This window comes from Aquila chrysaetos, assembly GCF_900496995.4.
Source record: "Aquila chrysaetos chrysaetos chromosome W unlocalized genomic scaffold, bAquChr1.4 W_unloc_2, whole genome shotgun sequence".
In the NCBI taxonomy this organism is placed as follows: domain Eukaryota; kingdom Metazoa; phylum Chordata; class Aves; order Accipitriformes; family Accipitridae; genus Aquila; species Aquila chrysaetos.
In genome coordinates this window covers 5,577,746-5,599,110 of record NW_024470322.1, presented here as the reverse complement: position 1 = coordinate 5,599,110, position 21,365 = coordinate 5,577,746, and the positions used below count along the sequence as shown (strand labels likewise).

The window sequence follows — 21,365 nt, the reverse complement described above, 5'->3', positions numbered from 1 at the left end:
GCTATCATTAAAAAGGATTACTTAAGAAATTTAATTTTCTTCTTGTTTTCTCCTAATATCACACAAATACTGACCAGCAATAAGAGCTACACACTTTAAGTCAGCAAGGGCAGGAATACACTGAGATTTGCCAGAAGTACTAACTTTTACCTTGCTTGACTTAAAATCAAAACCAGCAAAAAAGTTTTCTAGCAACAAAGAAAAAGTATGTTCACTGGGCACTGCAGGAAAAGATAGATAATCCAGGCACGGACCCAAACATATTCCTTCAGTTTGCAAAATGGACAGAGATGCTGGAAACACAGGCAGAAAGCCAAGCCTGTGAGTAAATACAAAGAAATGGAAGTGATCACATTTAAATCAGAGAACCATCCACAAAAAGCAGCTCAGGGCACTGAAGTCACAGGACCGGTCTTCTCCATTTCTGAAAACACTGAATGAAATGTAAGGCTCAAATTTATTAAATATTCCTGTTGTATCAAATCAAGGTAGTACTTCATGAGAGACCAATAAATATATGCTGCAGAGTTAAGAAAGGGAGGAATAAAATAAATTATCTAAGTTATTTAGCCTCTGAAACATGCATAGATTTGAAAATGAAAAATTAAACAAATAACTGCAGTCACCAACTAGTAGATGTAGAGATTAATCACTAAAACCAAATCAGCTAAGGACGTATACTTGTTTGCACAAGTAAATTCACCTAGAAGGAATCACAGAGCTGCTTTAGAACCAATCAAAAATTCAGCAACCTGATATGCACTGTTGCCTTACCTTCAGCAATTGCTCCAAGAACAAGGATACCAGATTCTTTAACTACCCATTCGGGATGGAAGAGCAATTCCTTCAAAAGGGGCAAGATGTGTGGCAGAAGTTCATCACGAAATACATTAGCCAGGACATCTAGAGCAGCAGCAGAACATTTCCCTGAGGGGAATTAACAGTGTTAATCTGCTTATTATACAAGCAGTTGTAGTTAGACAGTATAATCCTCATTTTAACTTTGAGCTGCCAAGACATTAGGAGGAAAGATACTTCCATTTCATTACAATACACAGGGACCCACTGTGCTCTGGTACAAAGCCACAGCTCTTAGAAAGCCAATTTTACAGCATTTTTATAGCCACTGAAAGGACTTATACCGTGGTGATATTAAAACACTCACTGACAGGAACCACACCATTATATTGCAACATTATATACACTACATAGTTTCAGGATGGTGTAACACTACAGAAGAGGGAAGGTCTGTGACATGAATGTAACATACTGGAGAAACTAAGGAGAAACAGCCTAAAAATATCAGCAATTGATTAAAAAGAAAATGCTCAAACACAATCCATGTCTCAAAGCAAAAAAAAGGGCAAAGTCATCAATCTCTAGAGACTGTAAGAAATTTGCTGACTTCTGCTCTGAGCTTTTATATCTTATTCCTAATTCTGTGATGCACCAATACAAAGAATGCCACCTCGAAATTTGTTTGAAAGTTTTTAATATCATATTGTTAGCACACAAAAGCTCATAAAAGAACAACTTCAAAACATGACTCAGAAATCCTTACTCTGGTTTTCTGCTGTGGTGCTGTCATGCCTAGAAAAATAATGCTAAGATGGATTTATAAAGACTGCTTGTATTACAGAATTTATACTGCACTTTTTTTGCTTATTATGATCTTAGTTCCTTCTTAATCTGTCAGAAATTATCCAACTGGAACAAAAGTATATACAAGACAGGTAATCAGGCAAAATATACATAGCAAATGTAACATGCAAAAATCCTAAACTGGACCTAAACTGTTAGTGGGCCCAAACAGGACACAGATAAGTTTTCAGCTGGGAGGTAGCAACGACTAGAATAGATAATAAATAAAAAACTTTTTCTGCTCTGCTCCTAGATCATGTCCAAGAGGTTTGAATAAAACAAAACACGAGCCCTCAACTCAGAGCAGATCTCCACTGCAAAGCAATAATAAACAGCACAGACTCCTCAAGACCACCACCTGCTGCTTTCAGCTAAGACTGTTTCAGCTTTCTGCTAGAGGGAAAAAAAGGCGGGCTCCCATATTTAGTTACCAGGTCTCATTAGTAAGCAATGCTGCTAACTGTCAGGCTGTGCTGCTGTTTCCTCTCTGTTCAAATTGGAAGTCAAATATAGAACACTGGATAAGAAACAGGGCACACAATTCTGAATTTCAGATAATCCAAATTCTCTCAAGTCCAGATGACATGCATCAAAACAGATTTCTTAACTGTTCTGTTCTCTCTCTTTCCTAGTGATGTGGTTTAACCCCAGCCAGCAACTAAGCAGCACACAGCCACTCTATCACTCCCCCTCCTCAGCTGGACAGGGGAGAGAAAATATAACAAAAGGCTCATGGGTCGAGATAAGGACAGGGAGAGATCACTCAACCAATTACCATCGTGGGCAAAACAGACTCAACTTGGGGAAAATTAACTTAATTTATTGCCAATCAAACCAGAGTAGGGTAATGAGAAATAAAACCAAATCTTAAAACACCTTCCCCCCACCCCTCCCTTCTTCCGAGGCACAACTTCACTCCTGAATTCTCTACCTCCTCCCCACCAGTGGCACAGGGGGACAGGGAATGGGGGTTATGGTCAGTTCATCACATGTTGTCTCTGCCGCTCCATCCTCTTCAGGGGCAGGACTCATCACACTCTTCCCCTGCTCCAGGGTGGGGTCCCTCCCATGGGAGACAGTCCTCCACGAACTTCTCCAATGTGGGTCCTTCCCACAGGCTGCAGTTCTTCACGAACTGCTCCAGCATGGGTCCCTTCCACGGGGTGCAGTCCTTCAGGAGCACACTGCTCCAGCGTGGGTCCCCCACGGGGTCACAAGTCCTGCCAGAAAACCTGCTCCAACATGGGCTCCTCTCTCCATGGGTCCGCAGGTCCTGCCAGGAGCCTGCTCCAGCATGGGCTTCCCATGGGGTCACAGCCTCCTTCGGGCACATCCACCTGCTCCAGCGTGGGGTCCTCCACAGGCTGCAGGTGGAGATCTGCTCCACTGTGGACCTCCATGGGCTGCAGGGGGACAGCCTGCCTCACCATGGTCTTCACCACAGGCTGCAGGGGAATCTCTGCTCTGGTGCCTGGAGCATCTCCTCCCCCTCCTTCTTCACTGACCTTGGTGTCTGCAGGGTTGTTTCTCTTACATGTTCTCACTTCTCTCTCCTGGCTGCAGTTTGTGTGCTACAGGAACTTTTTTTCCCTTCTTAAATATGCTATCACAGAGGCGCTACTACTGTTGCTGATTGGCTTGGCCTTGGCCAGCGGTGGGTCCATCTTGGAGCTGGCTGGCGTTGGCTCTGTTGGACATAGGGGAATCTTCTAGCAGCTTCTCACAGAAGCCACCCCTGTAGCCCCCCTGCTACCAAAACCTTGCCACGCAAACCCAATACACCTAGTCAGCTTTAGCTTCCTCACCATCTTAACCAAAACTGTGGACCACAGGGCACCCTCTGTCATTTCAGCTATGTTTTTTAGAATATATGTATTTAATGGTATGAAAAAAAAGATACTTTACAAGAGCAAGCATATTTGTGCTTATTTTCTTCTAAAATAATAATAATAATTTAAAAAGTTTAGATCTATCTCAAAGTTGTTTGATCCATAAGCTTCAAGTTACATTCATCTGTACTACATCTGAACTACTGGCAATGGCTGTCAGTTGTAGCGTGTTCAAATGGAGGAAAAAAAAGGAATAAAAATCAAACACACAAACCAGATTTAGAGGGAAGACTAAAAGTAAAAGAAAGCATTATTAAGCTTCCTCAAGCTAAGAACAGTGTGTAAGACTTTTTTTTAAATAAACAGGTGATCCATGATTTGTATTATCTTGTAGAATTCAAATTCAAAATCCAAAGCTTCTGTTGAACTGCATGCAGTAGATGTTTGCAGCTCTATTGGCCATATTCAAAATAAGCTTACAGATAGCTAGCTTTTGTCAATACAGTTACATAGCCACAACATCACCTGAAAGACTCCCCCTCTGCCCCAACCACCAATTACATCAGCAGATAGTTCCTTTTCTATGCAAAAGCAAAGCTTCAGTATTCCTATACACAAACTCCTCTTTTTACTGTGGTTCTTGTATTATGCAAGTAGCTATATTTTAAAACATTTTACACATTACTCTGACATACTTAAATTCCAGTCAGAAATAGTATCATCATCATCAAGATCGTCATCATCATCATCATCATCTTCAATACCATCTTCTTCATGTTGCTGAGCTACCGTCCGTGAACGATGAAAACGAGGTCTTATGTCCTGTTCACTATCTGGAATAGCTTCATCTTCTTCAACATCCCCCTGTCATCAAAATGATTTATCAGATAAACTAGTGCAACTATATTGCTCAAGGAAGTTAAGGATATAGTGTAAATTTTAGTTCAAGATTTTATAAGCATGTGAAAGATTCACATCCCACTTGTGCTGCCCAGCTAACTAAAAATGCCATTGTTCCTGCATTCTGCTACAGTATTTACCAGAAAAATTACAGGAAAACAGAAGCAAGAGAGGTAAGCTCACACAAAAGCACAAAGTATCCTTCTTGTTAAGAAATTACTCTTGATGGGAAGGAATTAGAAGGAAGAAGAGATAGAGAAATTCTAGTACACAGCAGGAAAGCCCACAGATTATTTTCCAACAAACATGGCAGCAGTCACATTTAGTTTTTGTAACAGCACACCTTGCCCCAGAAAACTAAATCTCCATTGAACAGATGGCAGACCAGATCTGGCCTACCAGCTCAATCATTCTGATTTACAAGTCAGAACCTAACCAGATATTCTTACTGAGTATAAAAGAAATCAATGCTTACCTTCAACAGAATAATATCGATCTCTGAATATTTCATACCATTTACCAGCACAGGTATCAGTCTACAAAGAAATATTGATACATGTCAAGAAGGAAGACCCTGGTAATTACAGGCCTGTCAGTCTCACTTCAGTGCCTGGTAAAATTATGGAGAAGGTCATTCTGGGAGTTACTGAAAAACACTTGAGAGACAATGCAGTCATTGGTCATAGCCAGCACGGGTTCACGAGGGGAAAGTCCTGCTTAACCAACTTAATTTCCTTTTATTACAAGGTCACCCATCTAGTTGACCAAGGGAAGCCAGTATATGGGGGATTTTTTCTGATTTTAGCAAAGCTTTTGATACTGTCTCTCATGGTATCCAGCACACAGCTAGACAAGTCCAAAATACGTTGGGTGAGCAAATGGCTGACGGGTCGGGCTCAAAGAGTTATAGTAAATGGGGTTACGTCAGGCTGGTGGCCAGTCACCAGTGGGGTTCCCCAAGGCTCAATTTTAGGGCCAGTGCTCTTCAATGTTTTTATAAATGATCTGGACGCAGGAATCGAATGTAAAATCATAGAATCATAGAATCATTTAGGTTGGAAAAGACCTTCAAGATCATTGAGTCCAACCATCATCCATGCCCACTAAACCATGTTACTAAACCATGTTATGGAGTACCCCGTCTACTCACTTTTTGAATACCTCCAGGGATGGTGACTCCACCACTTCCCTGGGCAGCCTATCCCAATGCCTGACAACCCTCTCAGTAAAGAAATTTTTCCTAATATCCAATCTAAAACTCCCCTGGCGCAACTTGAGGCCATTTCCTCTCGTCCTATCTCCAGCCACCTGACAGAAGAGACCAGTACCCACCTCACTACAACCTCCTTTCAGGTAATTGTAGAGAGTGATAAGGTCTCCCCTCAGCCTCCTCTTCTCCAGACTAAACAGCCCCAGCTCCCTCAGCCGCTCCTCATAAAACTTGTGCTCCAGGCCCTTCACCAACTTGGTCGCCCTTCTCTGGACATGCTCCAGCAACTCAATGTCTTTCCTGTAGTGAGGGGCCCAAAACTGAACACACTACTCGAGGTGCGGCCTCACCAGTGCCGAATACAGGGGAACAATCACCTCCCTAGTCCTGCTGGCCACACTATTTCTGATACAGGCCAGGATGCCGTTGGCCTTCTTGGCCACCTGGGCACACTGCTGGCTCATATTCAGCCGGCTGTCAACCAGCACACCCAGGTCTTTCTCTGCTGGGCAGCTTTCCAGCCACTCTTCCCCAAGCCTGTAGCGCTGCATGGGGTTGTTGTGACCCAAGTGCAGGACCCGGCACTTGGCCTTGTTGAACTTCATACAGTTGGCCTCAGCCCATCGATCCGGCCTGTCCAGATCTCTCTATAGAGCCTCCCTACCCTCAAGCAGATTGACCCTGCCTCCCAACTTGGTGTCATCTGCAAACTTGCTGAGGGTGCACTCAATTCCCTCATCCAAATCATCGATAAAGATATTAAACAGAATGGGGCCCAACACTGAGCCCTGGGGAACACCACTTGTGACCCGCCGCCAACTGGATTTCACCCCATTCACCACAACCCTCTGGGCTCATCCAGCCAGCCAGCTTTTCACCCAGCAAAGAGTACACTTGTCCAAGCCATGAGACACCAGCTTCTCAAGGAGTATGCCATGAGAGACAGTGTCAAAGGCCTTGCTGAAGTCAAGGTAGATAACATCCACAGCCTTTCCCTCATCCACTAGGCAGGTCACCTGGTCATAGAAGGAGATCAGGTTGGTCAAGCAGGACCTGCCTTTCGTAAACCCATGCTGACTGGGCCTGATCCCCTGCTTGTCCTGGACTTGCCATGTGAGTGCTCTCAAGACAAACCGTTCCATAATCTTCCCTGGTACTGAGGTCAAATGTACATTAAGTAAGTTTGCTGATGATACTAAACTAGGAGGAGCTGTGGACTCCCTCAAGGGTAGAGAGGCCTTACAGAGAGATCTGGATAGACTAGAGAGCTGGGCAATCACCAACCATATGAAATTTAACAAGAGCAAGTGCCAGATTCTCCACCTGGGATGGGGTAATCCTGGGTATATGTACAAATTAGGGGACGAGAGGCTGGAGAGCAGCCCCGCAGAAAGAGCTCTGGGGGTTTTGGCTGATGGCAAGTTGAATGTGAGTCAGCAGTGTGCCCTGGCAGCCAAAAGGGCCAACTTTGTCCTGGGGTGCATCAAGCACAGCATAGCTAGCCGGTCGAGGGTGGTGATTGTCCCACTCTACACTGCACTGGTGCGGCCCCACCTCGAGTACTGTGTGCGGTTTTGGGCGCCTTAATATAAGGACATCAAACTATTAGAGTGTGTCCAGAGGAGGGTGACCAAGATGGTGAAAGGTCTTGAGGGAAAGACTTAGGAGCAGCTGAGGTCACTTGGCTTGTTCAGCTTGGAGAAGAGAAGGCTGAGGGGTGACCTCATCGCAGTCTACAACTTCCTCAAGGGGAGGTGCTGATCTCCTCTGGTGACCAGCGATAGGACATGAGGAAATGAAATGAAGCTGTGTCAGGGGAAGCTCAGATTGGACATTAGGAAAAGGTTCTTCACTGAGAGGGTGGTCGGTCACTGGAACAGGCTTCCCAAGGAAGTGGTCACGGCACCAAGCCTGTCAGAGTTCAAGGAGCACCTGGATGATGCTCTTAGTCATATGGTTTAGTGTCAGGTAGTCCTGCGAGGAACAGGGAGTTGGACTCGATGATCCTTATGGGTCCCTTCCAACTTGAGATATTCTATGATTCTACGTCAAAGTAACACATAAATAAAGCAAGCTGGTTTTCAGTTACCTGGGCCATAATTTTGGTTGTAACCACCCCCCTCCCCCCAACAATAAAAACAAACAAACAAACAAAAACTTAGACTGATAAAAGCTAGTACCTTAACCATACTCCATTTCATGAGGTTCATCAATAATTTGTAATCTGAAAAAGTGTTAATTTCTAACTAGAGGTAGCCAGACGGCACAACTGAGTTTTACACTTTAAAAACAGGATATTCTTCCACACAATGAAATTTATTCTGAAGCACCTTTCAGAAATTAAGTCTAAAGCTTTTCAGTAAGAATTCAAACTCCCAAAATATGCTTGATAAACAAGTTATTAAGTTAGCTCTCATGAACAGTATTTGTCACTTTATTTACCTCTGGCTGAAGACTCTACCTCATTACTCTTAAGAATGGAAGTCTAACTACATTAAACCCTCCTATCCTTCTGTGATTACTTCAAGTATCACCCCTAAAGACAAGTCCCCAGCATTGCAGAGATCTTGACATTAGTCAAGTCATTAGTTTATATTAGAACTTTAGTTAGTTATTAAACTGGTTATGGCCATGGGACTCCAACGGTACTGATGTATGGCGCCAAAAAAAAAAAAAAAAAAAAAAAAAAAGTAGTACTAGGGGAAAAAAGTCAAATACTTCACATAAAAACACATTCACTATAAAAATAAAACCATAAAAATAAAAATATGTGTTACAAGCCAAATCAAGCTAATACTGAAATCATCGTGGACTGACCCAGCACCAGTGACAGACTCAATCCCTGTATATTCTGAAGCTGAGGAGTATTGTTTCTGAAGGTACTCAGGCCAGCAATAATATTCATGCATCTCAATGGCACATTACCTTCTGAACTTTTAATGAAAGTATTCTGATTAACACCCATTCATTGGCATTTCTGCAGCATACTTCATGAAGTATGCAGGAGCTATATATAAGAAAGCCTACAGGAGCAAAATGGAACAAGATATTAAACAAACAGGTTTTTAGAAGATCTTGTCCCACTTAATCTAATATAAAAAAAAATTAAGATTATCATCAAATATTGGCAAATTTATATAGCTCCATAGTCAAAAAGGACTTGCCAACAAACAAGTTGCTTTCAACAAATATGACGCTGAAAGATGAGAGATATGTAATGTTACTCTTATCTGTTTTTCTAGAAATTTAAAAGCTTCTTAAAAACCCCACAACAACCGAGGATGAAGCTGTTGCAATGTCAATGTTCATGTAGCCCAGAAGAGGTTTAAGTTTTATACTGAGAAGGTGACTAGTATTAATATGTGTGTTGGGAAGGGGTAGGTAGAATCAAGAACTGCGCTATCATTCTTTTGAGCTATAAGAGTAGGAGTTAAGTAATAACATTTTAAAACTTAAAATCATTTCTTATAACATTGGTTCTCCTGTTTTCAACTCCTATTCCTGTACTGCTACAGTAGGTGTTTTAATCTCAATTCTCTGCTTTCTAATTGCTTATGAAAACTGAAATTTTGACACCCCCCCCCTTTTTTTTTTTTAAATTGCTTTACATCTAAAATGGTCATTTTTGCTGAAAAGAGTGTGTCTCTTCTCTCAACATCTTGACTGGAAAAACAGAATCACAGACAGAACTGCTCTTCTAGTATTTTCAAAATCCTTCCATGCATGTGTCAAAACCAGAGTCTCCATTTATTTGGAACACTGAAGAATTTGTTTCCTATTGCAAAAGTGTTCAGATTAGTCTGGAAAAAAGTTACAAGCACTGTTGCACACGTGCAGATGTTTAAATCTCAAACATGGATATTCATTCCCATTCAATCAAGGATCTACATTTTAAGGCTTTGGATAACTTTTTGAAACTTACAAAAAAAAGTTTTTGAAACTTAAAAAACTACTGTCAGTCTGAAGAAGTATGAAGAAACACATTATACAGGCTTTCTTCAAGTTTAAATTGCAGTGGCAATTGATATGAAATTGATTCCTAAATCTAAATGATCTTGTCATTTTGTTATGTTCTTCATAAAGATGGGGAACCCTTGGCATGACTATGCACATAGAAGCATTGCACAGAGATACTCGCAATAGCGGTTGTCAAGACAACATGTTCATGGTACACCAGATACTACAGGTAATGTCACATGGAGATATTTGTTTAAGCTTAAGTGCGCATTAGTATACCTTTGCATCAATCTGATGCTTACCAGGCTGTTAAGCTCGAGGTAAAGCACCAGTGACACAGTTTAGGTTGCTTCTGGAGCTGAGTCTGAAATCTTCAGAAGTCTTTTCAGTGACCTCTGCTACAGCCATTTTTAATATGCACAAGAACTAGCTACAGGAAACTCCTCCTAAGCATACAGTAAGCTAGATAAAATCTCTATAAGAGTAACTAGGAACAAGTCAACTTAAGTTTAAAGATGACTATTTCAAAATAACTAGGAGTTGCAATTCTTAATACTTACTTAGTAAGATGCCGACATAATACATCTTTACAAATTGGCTGTTCGGCCAAAGTCAGCCAAAACTCGCAAGCCTCCAAAGCCACATTTTCATCTTGGTCCTGGGTCCTTTGAAGCATATACTACACAATATAAAAAAAATTACTTGTATAAGATATAACCGCCCAGAGGAAGCTATCAACATTGCAAAGTGTGTTTGCAAAAACAGACTACGCTATCAGAGTAATTTTGTTTCTTTGGGGTGAGGGGAAGAAACAGATATAAGAAACTACTTAAGGCTATGGTGAAAATAAGCCAAGAGACTTGCTTCTTAATGCTAGATGATTCAGATTCTAAGTTTCTTCACTGCTTAAGTGAGAACATTATTACCAAGAAACTATAGACCCAAGATAATAAACAGCAGTTTCCTGAAAATAGTTGGGGTTTTTTTTATTATTTTACCACCCCCCCTTTGCCCTTTTGAATAAAAAGGTACAACTATACACTTAGTAAGATGGAAATACTTTTTATATCTAATACCATAAAAAAGCTTCTCTTTCAAATCTTGATTACCTGACAGGATGCAATTAAGTAGAACCCATAACGGGGGGAGGGGGGGAAGTCTCACTTTTTTCTAGCATGAATGGTAATTCAGAGATTCAGTATCAAATCTTTAAGCTTGTTGTTAAAATTTAACCCCCCTTAAACAAAAAATAATCAAATACCTGCATAAAAAGACACCCTAAGTATACCACAGCTACATCAGTTTCTTATACACAACTGCCAAAACAATTTAGGGAAGATGCTTGCAACTTCCAAAATAGTAATTTCTGCATTCTTCCATGCCAGCCCTTACTTCTGAGACAGTTGGTTCTTCCACTCATTTTAGAAGCCTCATGGAAGTCCATACAGCTACCTTTCCTCACACATGGATTTAAAATGAGCAAAGGAAATCCTTCTTCAGAATACCATTTTATTCTCAAAATTAAATAGAACAGGGTGACCTATATTATCCTTATGCATTTCAGGGATGCAAGATTTGCCACAAACACACCCCTTCCTACAGAACTGCACTAAATTGCAAGTGTTTCCTAATGGGTCAATACTGTGATTAAGAACTCACAGTAACAGAAATACTGCTCTATTCTGAGTTGTCAACAGATTACAGCTTGGAAAAGTTGAATAATGTCCTACCCATTCCATGCAAGGCTTCATTAATGCACCTGAAGTGATTTGGCATTTTTCCCCAGAGGACTTGAAAATCCACTATTTTGTTGTATCCAGTTATTTGTCACAAAGACAAAAACAGAATGACAAAAACTAATCTCAGAAGGTTCTCCTCACACTGTCATTTCCTCTTTAAGTATGTATTATAGTATATGCTCCGTGAAGTTAGATAGCAGTAGATTGAAAGGACTACTTAAACTCAGTGGTATAAGATAGCCATATACACAGACTGGAAATCATAGAATGGTTTGCATTGGAAGGGACCTTAAACATCATCTAGTTCCAACCCCCCTGCCATGAGCAGGGACACCTTCCACTAGATCAGGTTGCTCCAAGCCTCATCTAACCTAGCCTTGAACACTTCCAGGGATGAGGCATCTACAACCTCTCTGGGCAACCTGTTCCAGTGCCTCACCACCCTCACAGTAAAGAATTTCTTCCTAATATCTAATCTGAATCTACCCTCTTTCAGTTTAAAACCATTACCCCTCATCCTATCACTACACTCCCTGATAAAGAGTCCCTCCCCATCTTTCCTGTAGGCCCCCATAGTAAGAACAGTGATACTAGTATCAAAGCGTGGGAAGAGTATTTGAAGGCTTTTTTTTAATATTATCATGCCAAATTTTAATAAGTACTTTTAATGATAAGCTATAAAGTTCTACTGACTTTAGGCAATGGAAATAGTTGCTTAATAACAATAAATGACAAAATAGCATAGGCATGACATGGGTTGAGATAAGAACAGTTTAATAGAACAGAAGGGAAGAAACTAATAATGACAATAATAATAAAAGAAATGAAATATACAAAACAAGTGATGCATAATGCAATTGCTCACCACCCGCCAACCGACACCCAGTTAGTTCCTGAGCAGCGATCCCTCCCAGTCCAACTCCCCCCAGTTTATATACTAGATGTGACATCACATGGTATGGAATACCCCGTTGGCCACTTTGGGTCAGCCGTCCTGGCTGTGTCCCCTCCCAAATTCTTGTGCCCCTCCAGCCTTCTTGCTGGCTGGGCATGAGAAGCTGAGAAATCCTTGACTTAGCATAAACACTACTTAGCAACAACTGAAAACATCAGTGTGTGATCAACATTCTTCTCGTACTGAATCCAAAACATAGCACTATACCAGCTACTAGGAAGACAATTAACTCTATCCCAGCTGAAACCAGGACAGAAGATTATTCAGAACTGGTTTGCGTACTCTGTAACAAACAGTGTTGCGTTAGTCTTGTTATGTCAAACCATCAAGAAAAGAATAGCGTGATGTACAAAGTATTAAGAACGCATCCTTTGAGCAGTAACAGGTGTCTATCTGAAGAAAACAACAGGATGCACACAATTTCATGACTTCAGCAACAAACTGAGTTTCTGTGTTATAACTTCATAACATCGATATACTATTAATTCATTACAAGTAATCTCATTATGCATTGTACAATAAAAAGTCAGGACTTCTATTGAGAAAGATCTTAGGAGCCATGTGTTTGGCTAAATATGCTCTATGAACATACAAGTGCAATCTAATAACTGAAAACTGTTAGGTCAGTCTACTTCTGACATATCCTGTTGTCATGTTCTCAGAGAAAGGAAGGAGGGAAAAAAAGAACACCACAAAACACCACCACAAAAACATACACCTCTGCTTCTGCTCACCTGGAAGTACATGCTCAAAAAACCCACTGAAATCCAAACTGAACCATTCCTGTATGCTCCAGGAACTTGGCAAGAAAGTTAATACTAAACCTGTCTGCTTCAAAAGCATGATGCTGGCCAAGACCTTCTGTCTTAGAATCACTACTGGAACATTAATATTCTTAACTACTTTAAAAGTGATTCTCCATAAGCATAAAAAACCCCCATCGTGTGGATACAAGTTTCTCTCTTTTTAAGACTTCCTTCAGTTAGAGCAGCCACCATCAGCAGCATTCAGCTTGGAGGTATTCAAGCTTCAAAGGGGTAAAACCAGACTCATTTGAATGTTGAACAACAGTCAGTTCTGAGATATTACATTTGCACATACCAATATGTATACAGAACTGGGGAAATCAGTAACAGTACACAGTAGTCCCAAAATGGGGGGAAAAAAAGTCTAAACTTTGTTATAGAACAAAAATTCACTACTACTGTCTTTTGTAGAGAAGCAGCCTAGTAATAGTTTTCCCAACAGAATACCGGATACAATGAGAATACAATCTTGGATCTTCTTCTGGTTGGTGACATCATTTCTACCTGCAAAGTCCAGAAGTTCCTTACTGATCTTAGGAGGGTGAAGAGCCAGAGAAGTTATCACTTGTTGACAATATAATCTCCAAAGCTTTATTCTCTCTCTCTCTCTAAACCCCAAACCCAACCAAACAAAAGAAAAAAAACCACCTCAGGTACCAACAATCCCTGCTTGTCCTGTGTTACATGAGAACGTCTGCCAGTGTTGGTGTCATGGAATTCCAGACAACATATAGGAAGACTAGACAGCAGGCCAAGGCTGTCACGGGTCACCTCAATTTTATGCCTCTCTAATGCCTTTGTACAGGAACAAAAAAAAATTAACACTTCCTTCATGTTGTCTGAACCTAGCCCTTATGGAATTTGATACTGAGTTATGACCCACTTGTTCACATGAAATCTGCATGGGAAACATACTGATCTTTGCTATATTTCCAGTCTAACAAATACTGTATGTAAAGGCTACCTAGAAACTACCAGTATTTCCCAGAAAGATGGAAATTACAACTCAAACAGTTGAGCAGACAAAAACCAGCTGATTGGTCCTCTGGTAGGCAAGTCTAAACTAATCTAGAATGATAAAGGAACTATCAAATGACACTAACCTCTACAACTGAATGCAATGGTGGGCAGCTTCGTTAGTAGCTCAAAGAGCATCTCAGCTATATAAAATAACATTCCTTATCCTTGTTGTGGTCAAAAGCTCAAAAAAAGGTGACAGCTTCAATGTGTAAACTGTCGCAGTATCAGCACTAGAACTAAGATTTTTAACATGATCTCACTTGTGGTCAGGCAATGCCTGGCTGCTCCATGGTATAGCTGATCCTGGCCATTTCAGGATCAATTATCTGCCATATGCATCGTCTGTCAAATACAACGTCAAGTTGGCAATTAGCTAAAAAGAAACTTTCACAACCTCAATCTTGAAGGAAAATGAAGAGCAGGCAAGTGCAAGAGTAACATGCCTGTTCTGATGAATGCTTTTAATTTGTTATTATTTCTGCAACCCCAAACATGTTTCAACATGCAATCTGGGAAATGAGACTCACCTCAACTATACTAATCATATGAGGAAGCAGGCGATCCATTCGAACTTCCAGCAACATTACCAGAGCACGGCAAACATTTTTGCGTACTTCAGGCTCCTCATCAGCAGCCAGTGCAAAAAGATTCTGTTGGAAAGCAATACCAGTTGAAAAGCCTCAATTCATCTAGTTCAACTTGTATTTAAATTGACATTACTGGCAAACTAAAGTATGCAAACACGTACTTCTGTAACCCTCCCAACCCACACCTCAAAATACCATGTTATTTCTTAAAAGATGTACGGTTTAGCAAATGAACTCTTCAGACTTTCAACGTGTATTGTTACCCAGTGTTTTGGTCATGTGTACATTAGACACAAGAACATTATTTCCTGAATTATTTTTTTTTCCTCTAAACATTAATGAAGTTCTGAAGCTAGAAAACTCCTTCAGTACATAACAGCAGCAAATAAAATACTCTAGATAATCCAAAATATCACCCTTCTAATCCACATTCAGTAGTAGTATTCAGAGACCCATCATCCAGACTCAGTGACATGATGATCCCCATACTGAACTCTCCATCACAGGTAAGCAACAGACTGCTGCCAGTACCTTTATAGCTTCCTCTATTTATGAAAAGGAAACATCTTTCAAAATACTATTTCTTGGGCTGGGAGAGTGCTTAGACTAATCTGAGCATAAGCATACAGAATGAACTTCAATCCATGGGGACTGAAGCTAAGAATGGGAAGCCAGCAGAGAATGGGAAGTCAGCAATATGGAGTTTGGGGGTAGTGGTGGTTGTAAACCATTATTCAAAGCTCTTGATAAATCTGATATGTAATTTGACTTAACCCCCCCAACCAAGAATGCACACTCACCTCAATAAAAGAATCTATGTGCAACATCAGAGCTTGAGTTCTGCTGATGATGAATTGATTGACGCATCCAACAGCATGAGACCTACAAATGGAACAGTTAAAATATACATTTTTCATTACTTAAACATTTTCTAAACTGTACATAGGCATCAAAAACATTAGGAAGCAAAGCACATTGTCCAAGCATCTTCTAGAGGCAAGAGGGAACAAATCTGCACATCTATATTGTTAGCAAGAAAAATTACTAACCCACATTTTTAAGTACCGCCTTGTACTCCCATATATATAATAAATAATTTATTTTAAAGTATTCAGTAAATAAAAACCAGAGCAGGATGACTATACCTGGCATATTTGTTCCAAACAGTATGTAATGTTCTTTTTCAGTATGATTATTGATCTTCTCTGATATTAACAATTCCATACAAGTCAACATGGTGAAATTTTAGCACGCCCTTCTTTGTTGCTAACTATCCAACTGCCTTTGCAATATTTTTAGTATTTAATGAGACTAATATGCATCGATAATATAGTTGTAGCTTAGAACAAATACACACTTGCATTAGGATACATACTAAAACACTTGTGGTAGAAACATACTAAAAGTAAAGAATTGTTTCTTCTATTCCACTTCATGCAAAGCCATTACTTGGAAGTCTTTTTCATTCTCGGAGATACAAAAGCCAAATTACGTAAGTAAAGGCACAAGGCAAAGCTACCTTTCAAAGCCTTTGAAGTTCCATTCAAGTATTTTTACTAATGTAACTCCAAACATCTAGTCTGTTCAGACATTTCTTGGAAGAAAGTCTCATAAAACAGCATTCAAAAGTTGTCTCTGACAGATTTAAATATATTTTACTGACACTACTAATATTCTTCATACTTCAGCACTATGTACTGAAACCAGGCCATGGGTCAGCAGGTGATCTGCCTTAACGTTGAAACTGGTTTAACTATCTCAAAGCCACAAACATCACAGCATACAAAAAGTGAAAGGCTGTTTAATGTGATAAGGAAAAAAGGAGGTTTTTCTCCATCTTTCTCAGCTCCAATGAAGTATTAAGCTTATCTTTCCACAAGTGCAAGATCATGCTTTGTTATATATTTTTCTTAGTGCACATCTATTTTAGGTGAGTTTCTAAATCTTATTTAAATCCTATCATGATATATTCCTAGCTATACTCTTCCTTTTAGTCTTCACCATCTACTACTGTTGGCAATAATTGCTGCCTCCAAGTTGTAAAACCTTTCAAAATACTTTTCAAAAAGGAGTTCAAAAACACATTTCACAGAATCACACAGAATGGTTGAGGTTGGAAGGGACCTCTGGAGGTCATCTTGTCCAATGCCACTGCTCAAGTAGGGCCACCTAGAGCTGGTTGCCCAGGACCACATTCTGACAGCTTTAGAATATCTCCAAGGATGGGGACTCCACCACCCCCCTAGGCAAACTGTGCCAGCGCTTATCACCCTCACAGTGAGAAAAAGTGTTTCCTGATGTTAAGGCAGAACCTCCTGTGGTTCAGTTTGTGCCCATTGCCTATTGTCCTGTCACTGGGCACTGCAGAAAAGAGCCGGGCTCCATCTTCTTTGCACCCTCCCTTCAGGTATTTATAAACATTGATGAGATCCCCCAAGCCTTCTCGTCTCCAGGCTGAACAATCCCAGCTCCCTCAGCCTTTCCTCACAGGAGAGAGGGTCCAGACACTTTATCACTTTCGTGGCCCTTCGCTAGACTCTCTCCAGAAGCTCCATGTCTCTCTTGTACTAGGGAGCACAGAAATGGACACAGAATTCCAGATGTGGCCTCACCTAGAGAATGAGGGGAAGAATCGCCTCCCATGCTGGCAACACTCCAGCCCAGGATACCATTCGCCATCTTTGTAGCAAGGGCACATTACTGGCTCATTTCAGGGTAAAAACTACTGTTCTTATTAATAAATATTAGCAATAACAAGTTGTCCTGGTTTCAGCTGGGATAGAGTTAATTTTCTTTCTAGTAGCTGGTACAGTGCTATGTTTTTGAGTTAGGTATGAGAAGAATGTTGATACCACACTGATGTTTTCAGTTGGTGCTAAGTAATGCTTAGTCTAAAGTCAAGGATTTTTCAGCTTCTCATGCCCAGCCAGCAAGAAGGCTGGAGGGGCACAAGAAGGTGGGAGGGGACACAGCCAGGACAGCTGACCCAAACTGGCCAACGGGGTATTCCATACCATGGGATGTCATGCCCAGTATATAAACGGGGGGAAATGGGGGGGGGGGGATCGCCGCTTGGGGACTAACTGGGCATCAGTCAGCAGGTGGTGAGCAATTGCATTGTGCATCACTTGCATATTCCAATCCTTTTATTATTACTATTGTCATTTCATTAGCGTTATCATTATCATTATTAGTTTCTTCCTTTCTGTTCTATTAAACCATTCTTATCTCAACCCACGAGTTTTACTTTTTCCCGATTTACTCCTCCATCCCAATGAGTGGGGGGGAAGTGAGTGAGCGGCTGCGTGGTACTTCGTTGCTGGCTGGGGTTAAACCACGACAACTGGTCATAATGTTGGTTTATGAGCTCTTAGAGTTGTGGCACTCCTTTTTAGAGTTCTGTTATGTATCACCTCACTTCCTGTATGAAGTCCCTGTGCTACTGCTTATCACCCGAGAGGTGGATTAAGGCTTTCACTTTGATGTATTGTGTAACACTGGCTTAAAGTACGATAAAATTATCAGTCGTGGGACTAATCCGGTATTCACACTCAGCATTGTTGTCACCCCTACACTTTGGGAGCCATCTGTGGGAAACTATTCATAATTACACCCTTTACCTTTCCTCCTCAGAGAGCCAATCTATGGGCGAGACACCTTTCCTCCCCTTTCCCTTCTCCTCCAGGCAAATTACAATGGCATTTGAGAATTTTGAACAATGTGAATACCCTTGGGATGTTGAAACCAGCATGGTCCTACTGCTAGGAACTAGCATGTTCCTGAATGTAGTTCAGGCCTTGTTTAGGGTTAAACAACTATTTAAGAAGATCACCCAGAGATCTGCCCCGAGGCTGGATAATTATGAGTGGCACGGTGTGTGGGGTAGTAAGGGCAAGTACCTAGAACAGTGGGCACCTCCAATGCTTTGGAAATTCACCCCTGAACAAGTGCAGAATCCAGAAGAACCAGCAGAACATTTGGAAAAAGTATGCTGTCACCCCGACAATTCCAGGAAGACACAAATCACTGCAATGTGCTGGGGCCTAGCCCATCCCTATCAAGCCCTGATAAACACCACTCAGTACCCTCAAGGGGAAGAGAAGGTCTCTGGACCTAACAACAAGGTGATAGGCACTGTGACCACTCCAACCCTGGCGACAGGCACTGCAGGCCCTCCAACCCCAGCGACCAGCACTGCAGCTGAACCAGCAAAAAAAACCGCACCAGTATCAGTTGCCCCCATACAGAAGAAGAAATATACAAAAAAATCAGTTCGCTTACCAAAGGATGAAGGTGAACCAGGGTCATCACGGGAACAGGAGGAAGAGGCAGAACCAGAGGTAATCACCCAATCCCTAACCCTGATTGAGCTGCGGGATACGCAAAAAGATTTCGGCCACCGTATAGGTGAGCACATTATCACCTGGCTGCTCCGATGTTGGGACAATGGGGCTAGTAGCCTGGAATTAGAAGGTAGGGAAGCCAAGCAGCTGGGATCGCTTGCCAGGGAAGGTGGCATTGACAAGGCAATTGGAAAAGGGACACAAGCCATCAGCCTCTGGAGGCGACTCCTGTCAAGGGTGAAGGAAAGGTACCCCTTTAAGGAAGATGTTATATGTCAATCAAGCAAGTGGACCACCATGGAAAAAGATATCCAATATCTGAGGGAATTAGCTGTGCTAGAGGCGATTCATCATGACCCGGACAACCCACAATTACCCAAAGATCCAGATGAAGTCCAATGCACACGACCCATGTGGCGGAAATTTGTACGGAGCGCACCATCGTCCTATGCCAACACACTGGCAATAATGACCTGGAAAGACGAGGAGGCACCGACAGTGGATGAAGTGGCTCGCCAACTCCGTCAATACGAAGAAAATCTCTCCTCCTCCCTGCAAGCCTGCACTGCAGCTGTGGAGAAGCTGTCCCAGGATGTCCAGAAATCCAAAGAGGATATGTCCCACTCCCCACCTGTAAGGACCAATGTCTCAGCTATTAGGAGTGAGCGTTCCTGTGTCGGAGAAAGACAATACAGAAGGTACACACTGCGAGGTGCCCTGTGGTTTTACCTATGTGATCATAGAGAGGACATGAGGAAATGGGATGGAAAACCTACCTCGGTCCTAGATGCACGGGTACGTGAGTTGAGATGAAAAACCACCACAAAAGGGGATTCTGCCAGGAAAAATGCCACTCCAGTTTCCAAACAGAGTAGAAGGGCTGATCTTATTTCTGATCCTCTTGAAGGGACTCCTGAGCCAATTTTACGAGAATTCAATACCGGATACTCTGACCAGAATTAGAGGGGCCCTGCCTCCAGCCAGGTGGAAGAAAGGGATAACCAGGTTTATTGGACTATGTGGATTCAATGGCCTGGCACGTTAGACCCACAAGAGTACAAGGCTTTAGTAGACACCAGTGCACAGTGTACTCTAATGCCATCAAGCTATAAAGGGGCAGAACCCATCTGCATTTCTGGTGTGACAGGGGGATCCCAAGAGTTAACTGCATTGGAAGCTGAAGTAAGCCTAACTGGGAATGAGTGGCAGAAACACCCCATTGTGACTGGCCCAGAGGCCCCGTGCATCCTTGGCATAGACTATCTCAGGAGAGGGTATTTTAAGGACCCAAAGGGGTATCGATGGGCTTTTGGTATAGCTGCCTTGGAGACGGAGGGCACTGAACAGCTGTCTACCCTGCCTGGTCTCTCTCAAGGCCCTTCAATTGTGGGGTTGCTGAAGGTTGAAGAACAACAAGTGCCAATTGCTACCACGATGGTGCACCAGCGGCAATATCGCACCAACCGAGACTCTCTGATTGTCATCCACAAGTTGATTCGCCAACGGGAGAGCCAAGGAGTGATCAGCAAAACTCACTCGCCCTTTAATAGTCCCATATGGCCAGTGTGAAAGTCTAATGGGGAGTGGAGACTAACAGCTGACTATCGTGGCTTGAATGAAGTCACCCCGCCACTGAGTGCTGCCGTTCCAGATATGCTAGAACTTCAATACGAACTAGAGTCAAAGGCAGCCAAGTGGTACACCACAATTGACACTGCTAATGTGTTCTGCTCAATCCCTCTGGCAGCAGAGTGTCGTCCACAATTTGCCTTTACTTGGAGGGGTGTCCAGTACACTTGGAATCGACTGCCCCAGGGGTGGAAACACAGCCCCACCATTTGCCATGGACTAATCCAGACTGCACTGGAAAAGGGTGAAGCTCCAGAACACCTGCAATACATTGATGACATCATTGTATGGGGTGACACAGCAGAAGAAGTTTTTGAGAAAGGGAAGAAAATAATCCAAATCCTTCTGAAAGCTGGTTTTGCCATAAAAGAAAAGTAAGGTCAAGAGACCTGCACAGGAGATCCAGTTTTTAGGAATAAAATGGCAAGATGGACGTTGTCAGATCCCAATGGACGTGATCCACAAAATAGCAGCTATGTCTCCACCAACTAATAAAAAGGAAACACAGGCCTTCTTAGGTGTCGTGGGGTTTTGGAGAATGCATATTCCAAATTACAGTCTGATTGTAAGCCCTCTCTGTCAAGTGACCCAGAAGAAGAATGATTTCAAATGGGGCCCTGAGCAATGACAAGCCTTTGAACAAATTAAGCGGGAGATTGTTCATGCAGTAGCCCTTGGACCAGTCCGGGCAGGACAAGATGTTAAGAACGTGCTCTTTACTGCAGCTGGGGAGAATGGCCCTACGTGGA

The 21,365-nt window shown here is 41.9% G+C and overlaps 1 protein-coding gene across 1 annotated transcript in view; it reads right to left on the bottom strand.

The window, feature by feature from the left end:
• LOC121232944 (transportin-1-like) overlaps positions 1 to 21,365 on the bottom strand; it is a 101,525-nt gene that overhangs the window by 19,029 nt on the left and 61,131 nt on the right. Inside the window, 6 exon segments of the mRNA XM_041121460.1 lie at positions 775 to 927; positions 4,166 to 4,334; positions 4,846 to 4,906; positions 10,098 to 10,216; positions 14,585 to 14,707; positions 15,445 to 15,526. Of these exon segments, the coding sequence (XP_040977394.1) occupies positions 775 to 927; positions 4,166 to 4,334; positions 4,846 to 4,906; positions 10,098 to 10,216; positions 14,585 to 14,707; positions 15,445 to 15,526 (707 nt within the window).